At 40.8% G+C, this 13572-nt stretch overlaps 1 protein-coding gene across 1 annotated transcript in view; it reads right to left on the bottom strand.

Moving 5' to 3' along the window:
* Positions 1 to 13572, bottom strand: part of LOC144597190 (transmembrane protein 87A-like) — a 48990-nt gene that overhangs the window by 18968 nt on the left and 16450 nt on the right. The window contains exons 5-11 of the mRNA XM_078406182.1: positions 13142 to 13192; positions 11102 to 11179; positions 8786 to 8996; positions 8150 to 8211; positions 5904 to 6087; positions 4005 to 4104; positions 501 to 594 (exon numbers count right to left, since the gene is read on the bottom strand). Of these exons, the coding sequence (XP_078262308.1) occupies positions 501 to 594; positions 4005 to 4104; positions 5904 to 6087; positions 8150 to 8211; positions 8786 to 8996; positions 11102 to 11179; positions 13142 to 13192 (780 nt within the window). The remainder of the gene's footprint in view (positions 1 to 500; positions 595 to 4004; positions 4105 to 5903; positions 6088 to 8149; positions 8212 to 8785; positions 8997 to 11101; positions 11180 to 13141; positions 13193 to 13572) is intronic.

Raw genomic sequence — 13572 nt, 5'->3', positions numbered from 1 at the left:
AACCAATAGAAATTAAAGAGACTAATCATTTTGCTATCAACATTACAAAGGCAAAAACTAACTTCTGAGTATCATGTAAAGGATATCCACAAGAGTATACAGGAGTCGATGAACGACAAACTGATGTTCGTAATAAAAACCACGGCAAAAAATTGGGCCTAAATCAGGAAGAAAACCAAGCCAATTTTAGTTAAAACAAGTATGATTCGAGGTTAGATGTACCTATCAATATGGAGTTTGCCACATTTGACCACTTCAGCAGAATCATGCCTGGAGGTCTAGTGCTTGGCATTCAACTCATTCAGCACCGCCACAGCTGGTGTCTGATTCTCAGTTAGGGAAAGGTCAATGCTGGCTACATTTCAGGGACGGACTGTTTGCATAGTGATGCATATGCAATTCGTCTTTTGGAAAATAAAATCGTTTGGCAAACCTCAGCAGATTCCGTGGCACCTACTTGGAATGAATTACATCCTTGATACTTGATAAATGATACTTACTCCAATAACCCGAAGGTTGCCTTCGATCGCTGAGAAAATTAAATAAAGGACGCCAACACCAATGACTCTGTGCAACATGGCACCCAAACGAGGCCTAGAGCAAAGATAATATCGCAGTTACCCAATTTGTTATGCAGACCAAAGAATACAACACAAATAGCACAAATTTTAACAACACGTTACTGAATAGTGCACCACAGAAACATACCTGTGCCATGATACGATTTCCACAGTCCATCGCAGCATTTCCTTAGGTTTCAAATACATCCATGGCTTTGTCCCTCTTCTCCAGCCAAATTACCCTTCAAATAGCAGGATTCTTTTAATAACTACCCGAGGTCAGGATTATTGAGGAACATACCGTGTTGTGATTTTTAAAATATTTGTAGTGAGGCAAAGGGTCTATCAGCTGCCTAAACTCTACTCTCCCCATAAAACTGATTGATTTTGAGATGAGGGAATTGTTAACAGGGGTCAGGACCAGGCAAATAGGCATGGCAAAGGGGTGGAGGTGGATAAAGTAGCAAACCTTTGCACCTCAGACCCATGGGCAAGCTTATCCTTAGAAAGTTGGTATCTGCAGTACTGTCCTTAACCCTGATGCAGGATTTTATGAGAACAATAAAAGGAAAATATTTTCACATCTGGTGTTTAAAGTTGCATTTTAGATATCTTAACAATCAGAGAAATGATTAAACCTCGTGGTGACAGACGTGAACTATTGTAATGTTAAATGGCGATTGTACAGAGTGAGTGGTATTCTCCCCACTACAGTTGATTATTTCCGCACAGATAGCAGTTTCCATTTCAAACATACTGCCAGTTTTAACAACATAAGAATTGGAAGTAAGAGTAGGCCATTTGTCTGGTCTGGACTGGGATCGTCAGTCTCTCACTCAGCAACTTCCGTATAGTCTGGTCGATATGCTTTATGTTGAATATACTCAGAAATTGAGTCCCACCACTCTCTTATTTCAATTCTGAAAGGTATCAATTTATAGAATCATAGAGTCAAACATTATGGAAACTGCCCCTTTGACCCAACTTGCCCATGCTGACCTAAATTGTTTATGCTAATCCCACCTGCCTGCGTTTGGCTAATATCCCTCTAAACCTTTTCTATCCGTGTACCTATCCAAATGTCTTTTAAATATTATCGCAGTATCTGCCTCAACTATCTCCTCTAGCAACTCGTTCCATACATCCACCACCCAGTGTGAAAGAACACCCCTCAGGTTTCTATTAAATCATTCCCTTCTCAATTTAAACGCGTCACCTTGTTCTTGATTCCCCAATCCTAGGCAATTCACCCTATCTATCCTCCTCATGATTTTATGACACACTATAAGATCACTCTCAGCCTCCTGCAATCCTAGCCTGCCCAACCTCTCCCTATAGCTCAGCCTTTCAAATCTCGGTAACATTCTTGCAATTCTTCTCTGTACATTTTCAAGCTTAATGACATCTTTCCTATGGCAGGGTGACCAAAACTGAATACAATAGTTCAAATGCAACTTCGCCAACATCCTGTATAACTGGAACATAAGATCTGAACTTTTATACTCAATACCCTGATTGATGAAGGTCAACGTGCCAAAAGCTTTCTTGACCACCCTATCTGCCTGTGATGCCAATTTCAGGGAACTGTGCATCTGCACTCTTAGAACACTTTGCACAATAACGATCCCCACAGCCCTGCCCCAGTTTGGCTTCCCAAAATACAACACCTCACACTTATTTGCATTAAACTCCATTACCCATTTCAGAGCCCAGTTGCCCAAGGTCCTGCTGTAATTTTTGATAACCATCTTCACTATCTACGATATCGGGGTCAAGGAAAGTGTTCACGTCGTGGCCATGTTTCCACCAATCTTTCCCCCACTACGCACAAGAAGCGCAAGACATCATGGTATGCAGATGCCGAGAAGTGTGCTCAGCTCTGGCTGAACAATTTCTAATCTTGTGATGTGGACTCGATAAGAAGAAGATAACTTTAGTATAAGAAAATAACTGCAGATGCTGGTACAAATCGAAGGTATTTATTCACAAAATGCTGGAGTAACTCAGCAGGTCAGGCAGCATCTCAGGAGAGAAGGAATGGGTGACGTTTCGGGTCGAGACCCTTCTTCAGACTGATGTCAGGGGGGCGGGACAAAGGAAGGATATAGGTGGAGACAGGAAGATAGAGGGAGATCTGGGAGGGAGGAGGGGAAGAGAGGGACAGAGGAACTACCTAACGTTGGAGAAGTCGATGTTCAGAACACTGGGCTGCAAGCTGCCCAGGCGAAATACGAGATGCTGTTCCTCCAATTTCCGGTGGGCCTCACTATGGCACTGGAGGAGGCCCATGACAGAAAGGTCAGACTGGGAATGGGAGGGGGAGTTGAAGTGCTCGGCCACTTTAGTATCATTTGTAAACTTAATAATCATGCCTTTTTCATCCCAATCGTTCATATAAACCACAAACAACAATGGGCCTCGCAACTATCCCGGAGGCACACCACTGCAATAATTTTTTACATTTCTATGAGATCACCTTTCATTCTTCGAGACTCGAGAGTATAAGCCCAATTAACTTAACCTCTCCTCGTGCAACAAACTCCCCCTCGTGCAACAAACCCACATGCCAGAAATCAACCTGCTAAATATTTGCTGCACTCCATCTATTGTAAATATATCCCTCCTTAAGTATGGAGATCAGACCAGTAAATAATATACCAGACGAGGTCACACCATTGCCCTTTATAAATTGAAGTAAGATGAGCTTATTTGTCCTCAAATTCTTTTGTAATGAAGACCGACAAGCTATTTTTATCCAACGTGCTTGCTCCAACTGCATGCTAATTTCAGTGATTTATGCATAAGGACTCTCAGTCCTTGCTGCTTTCTTTAAAAATAAATTCCACCAAAGTGAAATGACCTCACAATTTTCTACTTTGTAATCCATCTGCCAAGTCCTTACCCATTTATTTAACTTGGCTGCATCTCCACAAAGCCTCTTTATATCTTCCTTACAACCTACACTGCCCCCACCTCCAAGCTATGGATCATCAGCAAACTTGGACATCTTGTATGATTCCCTCATCCAAATCATTAAAGCAGATACTGACCAAGCACCAACCCCCTGCAGCCGACCCATCTGTATTCCCATTCTATTTTTTTCCATTAACTAAACAGAATTCATGGCAGTAACACACTAGTTCTGTTTATTGGCCTCATATCTAGTCTGCTAATCACAAATGAAAAAAAAATCCAGATTTTTTTCAAATGTGATTTCCCGTAAATCCATATTTACTCTGCTCTATCCTTTTATTTTACACGCTCTATTACCGCTTCCTTCAAAACCGATTCTTCACCAGTTGGTTTTTAAAGGGTTTTTAAAGAATTGTAGGAATTACTTCAAAAGATGTACTTAGTGACCCGTCATCTTAATTGTCACACTCAGTTTACAACATATATCTGTCAGAGGCATAGCACATTACAACCACGTATGCTCAGACTTACTTCACAATTCCATATCCGAGACTGACTATGATGACCAGAACACGAGCCAAAGAACGCTTCAGAGCAGAGAGTAATTCCGCAAAAATCGCTGCTCCTTGCACTAAACACAAATTAGAGAACAAAGGTCAGTCACACAAGGCTGAATAACTTCAGCAGGAGAATTGATGCAGGACTAAATTACTGAAAACTATAAATACATGATTATCGAACAATATCAATTTTGAAACTAACATTGGCAGTATTCCATATCAGAAGATCTAAACTTGATAGTCCATTTATCACGGAGCTGCTCCTGCCAAAGCCAAACATTTTCCTTCAAAGTAATAATGACAAGATTCAGGACATCAGTTGGCACAGCTCAGCAGCCAAGTATATGGCGTTGAATGTAAATCAACTATTTAATTACTTCCAATGATTAAGATACGCATGGTGTATATCACACTCCATCAAGACTGCTAGAAATTGTAGAGTGTTGTGGACATAGCCCAGACCATCATGTAAACCAACCTCCCTTCCATTGACTCCATTTACACTTCATATTGCCCTGGCAAGGCCACCAGCATAATCAAGGACTTGTCTCAACCCACTCACTCCCTCTTCTCCTCTCTCCCATCAGGCAAGCTGAACAGAAGTTTGAAAATGCATGCCTCGAGATTCAAGGACAGTTTCTTCCCAGCTGTCACGGGCAACTGAACCGTCCCTCACCAACTATAGAGTGGCCCTGACCTCCCATCTACCTCATTGGAGTCCTTCGAACTATCTTTAATTGGACTTTAACTTGCACTAAACGTTATACCTTGTATCTGTACAGTGTGGACTGCTTGATTGTAATTATATTTCGGCTTTTCACTGATTGGATGGTACGCAACAAAGCTTTTCACTGTACCTTGGTACGCGTGACGAGAATGAACTAAACTAAGCAAAAATGCATTGCTGTTTCTTTGAAGATTATGCAAATTATTTTGTCAAATAGTACTGAAGGAGGATTCCTCTGGAAAGCAGGGTAACACATGGGACAAACAAACCAATGGCATAAAGTTTCTGTTTAGTGAGAACCTATGATCAGAGGAGTGAACGATGTCAGCGTGGAACATGCACTTTCATTGGTTAAATGCAGAGCCCTGCAAAAAGACACCATTCTCCCGCTGCTGTGATCCAAGCTTACAACTAGCTCAAATGGTTGGGATCATCACTGAACACAAGTCCGACAAAAGATAGACTGGGCATTGCTAACCCCATCCACTGCACCAAACAATCCACAAAGGAACATACAATTTCATGGCTGAAAGGAGAGACGTGGACTTGCTGCCTTTTAGTAAGGGGGCAAAATCCAGTGGAAAGGATAGAGGTGGCAATGCGTTCCTATGCCCTTTCACGTACATGCAAGTAAAGAGGTAAGTTTACCATGTGGGTTTTGGTCTGCGAACTTCACCACCTTGTTTTTGTTAGGGCAAAAGGTTGTGAACAATCTCCCCCCACCACACTTCACTGCACCCCTATCCATGTACATCTAGAGAACCAGCTCCATCAGAGCATGTATCCAACACCTATTATTGTGGATTCTATGTGAAAAAGGGCAAAAGAGGCTCCATTGTGATTCCCACTTCCTGCGCTACCGTAACACTGGATATGGGTTCAACCATTCAGTAATATTCTGTTTAAGATTCTAGAAGTAATCGGGGGTGACAGAAGGGATAGGTTTGAAAAGAATCGAGTGCAGTCAGGACTTGCACATGCTCATCAGACAAACTAGAATTAAAGCAGCTTTTTACTTTCACACCAAAGTCTATTATTTCTGCTTGAAAAAGCAATAATATTTTCTCTAGAAGCAGATTATAGAACGTTTATCAACTGAAGTAGAAAATGTTGTATGAAGAACAGGTTAGCAAAATTCCCCACCTGACTCTCCCTTGTATCGGATGCTCTGGTACTCTGCATAAAAGACCGCCTTCTCCAACATTCCTAGAAAGATGACTGCACCGATCCAGAACTGGATTCGCAGCAGGTCCCTCCAGTAGCAGGCAGACCAGAAAAGCCACAAGGCTCCGAACAGCACGTACACGATGCACATCACCATAAAAAACTGGCGGAGAGAAACAACACAGAAGACCTTAGTATGGAGTCTGCGCTACACCCATCATGGTATTTCCCAGCAGAAATGCCATTCTGTACTTTTATGTGAGTCAGACAAAGGTTGGTAGCTCTGACCAGGCTTGGCTCAGACATATTGGATGTGAAGGGTTTTGGTCCTTCAACCTTTACACGAGTTTCCAACTGCAATAAATGCTGTTTTTTGATTCATTATTCCATACAAACAGACAGGGACAATTAACTTCCAGGAAAGTTATTTCAGGATACTTTGAGCTACTTTAATTGGTTTGTTTGCTCACAAGATTCCTAGCTGTTGACGTGGTTGCCCAAATTTCACGTTCTTCTAAATGGAGATAAGAATCAGATAGAATAATTTAGTGGTCCAATCATGATGCAAAATGACGAGCATGGGATCAAAGAAACATGTTGCTCACGTGACTGTCATTTCATAGCTCGTACTCTACAAGAGAAGAAATAATTTACTGAGCTGTGAGAGAGACTGCGGAACGGAGATTGAAGACGGATTGTAGAGGCTCGGGAGAAATGATCAAGCAGATGATAAAGGGGGGACTTGGGAGATTAGGCGTTGGTGGAAGCTGGTTGAGCAGATCATGGAGATTTGGAAGCAGGAGGCCTCTGCCTACGAGACCATGATAATGAACAAGGTCGAAAGGAACAGACGGAGTTCTAGACCCTTGAGTCAGAGACACAAATTCAATTGCCTCCATGGCAGCTGGGATATTTAAATCTAAGTCATTAAATAAATGTGGAATTTGAAATAAACTGGTTTCGGTACCAGCAGTCAGGACACCTGGTCTTTAGATGTACAATGTAGTTCTCTTAACTGCCCCTTTAGTTCAGGTATAAATATGGATGGACGATAAATGCCAGCATTCATGGATATAACAACATATATAAAATAGCAATACATGCACAAGTGTTCTTCAAATCAACAGTCTGCTTAGTTATTCAACTAAGAGGAGGCCTTAAATACTTACTGATCAGCCTGATTACTGATCTGGGATATGGCCTACTGATGAGCCAATGATTTTGAATGCAGTGGCAAGGTGGGTACTGGTGCTTGCCCTGGGCCTCTACCGCTTCATGACAAAAAGCCTTTGCAACGTTCTCCTCTTACATAGAAAGCACAGTACAGTAAAGTCTGCCACACTCTAACACAGAAGCTAGTGACTGAAAGGATCTGTTTACTCTATGCCTAACATCACCACCAGGTCCCGTACGACAGAAACGTATCTTATCCATGTCCTCTAGAGATGCTGTTTGACCATTTGATTTCCTCCAGCACTTTGTGTTTTTCATCACCACTGAACCAACCCTGTTTTCATTTGTATGATTAACTGTGCAGTGATATTACCCACTGTGATATTAATCATCAGTCTGAAGAAGGGTCTCGACCCAAACCGTCACCCATTGCTTCTCTCCAGAGATGTTGCCTGTCCCGCTGAGTTACTCCAGCATTTTGTGTCTACCTTCGATTTAAACCAGCATCTGCAGTTCTTTCCTACACAGTGATATCAACCACATGTATTACTCTTCAGGGATTTTAAATATGCATTTCAGTGGTGTACATAAAAACATTAGACACATGCTGGACAGAAACAGCACTGCCAACTGCCACAAAAGTTTAAACAAAAACAAAAGGAGCATTAAGTAAAGATTTACTGAAACAAAACTGTTCAAACTTCTTTAAAAAGTTCATGATCAAATAAGTTCCTGGATTTAATATCATAGAATTATATTCTACACATTTCCTGTCTTGCTGTAAAACAAGTGTTCTGTGGGGAATGCAAATGCTGTGCCTTAATGGCAACATCATGCGAGAGTTGGACATGATCGCCGACCTATGCTGACAAGAGGACCAGGCAACCAAGAGCTTAGCAAGGCTGATTAAGGCTTGGCCAGTGATCGGTCAGATGTTCCGGCCAATGGTGGAAATGTGCAGGAAAACATCCAAGGGGAGTGTCCATGTAATTTGCATATGCATTAACTGCGATAAGGCACAACTAGCAAAACATTTTAATTGTACGACTTACCATCATGCAAGGCCAGTCGACTGGGGAGATATATTCATATTGACCTTTCATTTCAACAATCACTGCAAAGCATAACAGATATTAAGAACATACAAAAGCCAAACCCAGCCACCTGTTCCCTTCTCTCATAGTTCCTTTTCTCTGATAATGTTGACATTGATTTTCTTTTATTCAACATGTTATTTTGAATTAGAGATGCACACAACATATTATCACATATGTAGATCAGTCTGAGGACATATTTAGCTGTCACCCTTAGATATTTTCCGACTTCAATAAACATGTTGTTTCTGAATTTCCATTTCAACCACCTAAATCTGAGATGAAATGTGTAATTGAAGACAAATATTAAAGCTCTCATTGATTTATTTGAAGACAAAATGTTTTTCCAGTTAGCATTTCATTTTCAATCACCAAAGTTGATGCTTATCACATTTCTCCATATAAATCCCTGCTTCAAAATAGCTCATTGGGTTTGTGAATATCTGTTTCCCTGAGATATTTAGGTACTGTTAAGTGCATCAAGACTTATTTTAACTGGACTTGGATTGTCTTTCTACCCATCTCAAAATGGTTCCCGCTCTGTTTGACATTTTAACTCAGATGTTTATACCCAGGTAAATAATTAGTACTTACTTGTGAGAGACAACTCTTCCTGCTTTGTTGCTGCAGCTTCTCTCTTAGTTTTTCCCTTCCCCTCACTGTCATTTTTCACTGGAGCAATAACTTTTCCTGTAGATTTGGTGCTTTGACTGATTTCTGGATTCTTTGCCTCCTTATGTGATATTTGGATTTTAATTATGAACAAATATGGTCCATCTTCCCAAGTTCTAAATATGCCAGGAACCTTTAAGGAAAATATAACAAGCTAAGAAGTTGTAACATAAAAACCAAGTTGCATTGCATTACATTCTTAAAGTGATACAACATATTCCAGAGAAAATGGAAACCTTTTTTCAATTTTGCTTTGGCAATAGACAAGCAAGACATTTGTGTGCCTGTGTTCATACTGGGATAAATATGACTTTGCAAATGCTTTTTAGTCACGCCTGTTTTTGTTGTATTATTGCATATGGAACAAGGAGCAGGCTGAAGCTGTCAACAGGATTACTCTACACCTGAAGCTGTCTGCTTGTTATGGCTGTTTAATTCTACAGCCAGGATTACAATCACCTTATGCAAACCTAGAAGAATGAAAGTTTTGTGCACACTGATGAAAAGATACGCCTGCAATTGATATTTGTTGAGACACCCAAGAAATGCGTCCCAACTATCAAATATCAGTGCCTTTAGTTTGGCAAATAGCCCTTTCTTCTATAGCGAATGATTACCTGGGCTTGATCCTTTTTGGTTCAAGTTTAACTTTAATCTAAATAACAGTCCGTAGCCTGGCTCGATTCCAAACATAGTTACAACACAATCAAACGGTTGTCATCATTTGGGAAGTTTTTATTAAGTTTATGATTGGTGGAACATTGGATAATATAGTTTAACTGTTGATGTGACTGGGTCTCTGACATAAAGACAGCATCAATACAAAATGAGTTAGAAAAGTAAGAGACCAGGATGTGCAAGGAAACCAAGCCAGTCAAAGTTTGAAGCTGGAGCAGGAGAGGGAGAGAAAGTGGATTTCAGGATTTTTTCCTCTGACTATCAATGCTCATTCCTGCAATACTCACACTCATCATGTTAGGAACAACATTAAAGATGACAAAAGTCTGGAAAACTTAACTCCCCAATCCTAATCTTGAATTGCTAATCTTAGCACAAAAGTTTATAGACAATAGACGTGGGAGTAGGCCATTCGGCCCTTTGAGTCAACACCACCATTCAATGTGATCATGGCTGATCATTCACAATCAGTACCCCGTTCTTGCCTTCTCTCCATACCCCCTGACTCCGCTATCTTTAAGAGCTCTATCTAGCTCTCTCTTGAAAGCATCCAGAGAATTGGCCTCCACTGCTTTCTGAGGCAGAATTCCACAGATTTACAACTCTCTGACTTTAGAATGATATGGGTGTCCTTTAAAAAATTTTAGCTTGGGAATTTATAGAGAAACCCAATAGTCCCAAAACCAATGATAGCGGAGTCAGGGGGTATGGGGAGAAGGCAGGAACAGGGTACTGATTGTGAATGATCAGCCATGATCACATTGAATGGCGGTGCTGGCTCGAAGGGCCTACTCCTGCACCTATTGTCTGTGACAGCACCAAGGCCAAACATCAAAAAAGAGACTGAAAACAAAATAAATATATGATAAAATTCTGAGTTTGACAAACAATTTTAACTGGATACTGCTGGCCCGGTCATCTGGCCCTGGATTCATTCCATCTATCTTGTTGCCGCTCTGCACCCTTCAGTCCAGCAGCTTTGTCAGACTGATGACAGGGCTTTGGGTGGAGCACTGCGGAGGATCATCCCGTGACCCAACAAAACTTGGGGCAGAGTACTGACAAGTATAAAAGCTGTCACTGATTTAGTCTTCATAGGTCATTAATATTCAGACTTTTAAACCCTATTGAAATTGAATGTAAATTGTTTTTAAAATGTCAACAACAAAAATGAATAAACTCTAATCTTTAAACTGAAGTAAAATAATTTAAATCAACTTTGTCCCATTTCCACAACATGCACATGAGTGTTCAGGCTTTTTTTTCAGATTCAATGTATGAATGGCAATGGTCCCAATTGGTAAAAATCAATAAATCCAGCCACAAGTTTGGAACTCCTAGACTGTAGTGTGCAGGATAGTCCATAATTTTGATGTCCTTTGAAAGGCAGGAGACAGGATAATAAACCTAGTTATCACAAAGGAATCCTGGGCTTTTGGAGTGTCACATCTGTAACGTATCTAAATAACCACAATTCGGCTGACTTCAGTATCTTCAAACATTAGTTGTAAAGAAATTATGCCCAATGCAAACAAAAAGGCACAATACAACTGTACTGACCGCAGGCCCAGAGACCGGAGGTGAAATTGTTTCTATTGTTGCATTGTCTTTGTCGCCTTCTTGTGCACTTCTTGGATTCTGGAAACAGAAACAAGGGCAGCTGTAATTTTTGTTTCCAAGCAATCATTCTCAATCATTTGTTCAGTGGGGTCTTGCACATCTTTGACCCGATTTAAAACTTAGTTATATTATCCAACCCAACTTCTAGCCCATACCCTTCAGTCATCTGATGTTGGCCTGTTATCCAATTCTTCAGCTATATTGTTCTTACTCGAGAACACTTCTCTTCACCTGCTCCCCTCCCAAGGATACCCATTAACATTGAATCTATACTTAATGCGTTTAAAAATTACCCAAATATTGCTTTAAGCTGTTGGACATCTCTCCTGGTGCTTGGGATTTGTGAAACATCAAAGATGTTTGTGCTGAAGATAGATCCGAAGTGGAACTAACTACCATTTTTAATCCCATGAAAAAAAAGAAGAGCTGCTTGAGGAAGTTAGCAGGTCAGGCAGCATCTGTGGAGAGATATGGATGGTCAACATTTCATAGAAACATATAAAAATAGGTGGAGTAGGCCATTTGGCCCTTTGAGCCAGCACCGCCATTCAAAATGATCATGGCTGATCATCTAAAATCAGTGCCCCGTTCCTGCTTTTTCCTCGTATCCCTTGATTCCTTCCCATATCCCTTGATTCCTTGATCCAAATCCCTCGATTCGAACCGAGACCTTTCATCTGGATTGCAGCGTCTTGATGAAGGGCCTTGACCCAAAATGTCAACTGTGCATTTCCCTCACGGTTGTTGCCTGACCTACTGAGCTCCTTCTGCAAGAGTTTTACTTTTTTTTGCTGCAGATTCCAGCAACTGCAATCCTTTGTGCCATCACTAATCCTAGAGTGGGGAGACAGCCCCAAATCCAGTGCTGCCCAAGCCAATGAATTTGGTGGATTCCACTATTTCAGACTCCAGTGGCATCTGCTTTCTTGAGCTAATGCAGACCCGGCCTTTGCTGCACATTCTTCTCCATCAGCACATCTCCTTGATTGCAAAATTCTGCAAAACCCACTTGCCTAATTTCCCGGTGATGTTGACACTTTGTGAAGATCCTGTAGCCTTTCAGTAAGCTGTAACCCGAAGCTGAATACTTATTCAATCTTTGTTTCACAAGTCGACACTCAAAAAAATCCAAATTCCTTTCTATGCTTGATTTTAATAATGGATTTCTTCACCTCTCACTGGGCTAGTGAGGTACGAAGTGACTAATGAGGGGAAAGCCCACAACAAAGCCTTAAGGTGAAACTACGTTCGGTTGGAATTATTCTTTCCATAATGGGCTGCTTCCCACGCTCCCAATGTCAGTCTGTCCTATACTGCACAGAAATGCTGAAAATCCGGTCGAAAGACTCCATGTTAAAAATGAAGCTGAAGGCACGAATGAAATTCCACCTCCTGTTTCACTTGACACAAATAAATGGAGCCATGCAGCGGTGGCATACCCATTCCACTCTCTATTTCATCCGAGTCACATCATTATTTCTACAAAGCACCAAGTAGAGCTCTGACATGGGGTCTTGACCTGGAACAATAATAGTTTCTCTTTCCACATTTGCTGCCCGATCTTATGTAAATCCACAATAATTTGTGTTTTTATAACTGATAAAATGTATGTATGTTTTTAAATTTTCTATTGCAATGCCTTTTAATATTAATAAAAATAATTTTAATGTATCAACGACACAGTATTTTTGTCTTTTATACAATAAAACATAACATTTAGTCTAAAGAAATTAGATCAGATGGCTCAGAGATTCAAGCTGAAATATTACTTAAAACTGGTTAAACAGGTGTGCAAGATTCAAAACATGCCTATACCAGGAATCTAATACGGAAATCCAATAAAATAGGTGATTTTACTGGTAACATGTGGTATTTACTTTGTTTAAAATAATATTAATTTGCTTTCACATCAATAATAGCTTGCGATGACCATGCTTAATTGTTTCCTGATATGGAAATTTAATCCCAAGGCCCACTCACCTCCTTCAGTGGCTCCAATTTCTTCACTTGGATCAAAGATGGATGGTAGGTCTGAGAAAGATAGCAGTGTTATTAACGTTGTAAACAATTGCATTTCCTATAAACAAAGAATCCTACCGTGTCATCCCCTTCCAGCAACCTGTAGTACCTGGCTGCCCTCCCATCACTTAGAAAACCAGAGCCACACTGTTTCCCACAATCTGAGGAGCACACTGCACTATTCTCCCCATTACCCATGTGCCAACTCCTCCCCGTAATTCACAAATTCATGTGCCCTCCTGCATCAACTCCCTCTCTCCAAAGCAGAAGAATCACAAGACATTATTCCTCGTTTCTGCCACAAATCCATTTACTAAACCCTGACCCACATTCTACGGAATCCTCCATACCAATTTCTGTCACCTCATTCCCCTTTCTCTGCAATACTACAA

This window comes from Rhinoraja longicauda, chromosome 10 (genome assembly GCF_053455715.1).
Source record: "Rhinoraja longicauda isolate Sanriku21f chromosome 10, sRhiLon1.1, whole genome shotgun sequence".
NCBI lineage: Eukaryota > Metazoa > Chordata > Chondrichthyes > Rajiformes > Arhynchobatidae > Rhinoraja > Rhinoraja longicauda.
Note: the sequence above shows the minus strand (reverse complement) of the source record. Positions and strands in the feature narration are given on the sequence as shown.